The sequence below is a fragment of the Capsella rubella genome, unplaced genomic scaffold (genome assembly GCF_000375325.1).
Source record: "Capsella rubella cultivar Monte Gargano unplaced genomic scaffold, Caprub1_0 scaffold_2, whole genome shotgun sequence".
In the NCBI taxonomy this organism is placed as follows: Eukaryota; Viridiplantae; Streptophyta; class Magnoliopsida; order Brassicales; family Brassicaceae; genus Capsella; species Capsella rubella.
Window position 1 is genome coordinate 2,325,286 of NW_006238922.1, and position 263 is coordinate 2,325,548.

Genomic DNA, 263 nt, shown 5'->3' on the forward strand with positions numbered 1-263 from the left:
ATATGAAAACCTACGTACGTACCTGTAAAGATCCACATATTGTGTAAATGTAAATTGTGGTTCAGGCTCTCCTTCTAGAATTTTTGTCATCTTGGTAATACCTTCCTGCATGTAAGACCACCCTTCCTCAAAGCTAAGCATCCTTCTACTAGAATCTGTTGCAAGCAATCTTGAATAATTAAGATAATTACAATAGAGTTTAGCTTTTGAGAGGTTATCATTATCGTTACATTAGAAACCACCTTAACGATACTCGTGATACT

The 263-nt window shown here is 35.4% G+C and overlaps 2 protein-coding genes across 2 annotated transcripts in view; both read right to left on the minus strand.

Moving 5' to 3' along the window:
* LOC111831889 (putative cullin-like protein 2) overlaps positions 1 to 141 on the minus strand; it is a 1,669-nt gene extending 1,528 nt beyond the window's left edge. Inside the window, exon 1 of the mRNA XM_023787437.1 lies at positions 19 to 141. Within this exon, the coding sequence (XP_023643205.1) occupies positions 19 to 141 (123 nt within the window). The remainder of the gene's footprint in view (positions 1 to 18) is intronic.
* Positions 1 to 263, minus strand: part of LOC17894360 (putative cullin-like protein 2) — a 17,432-nt gene that overhangs the window by 4,585 nt on the left and 12,584 nt on the right. The gene's annotated exons all lie outside the window — the stretch shown is intronic.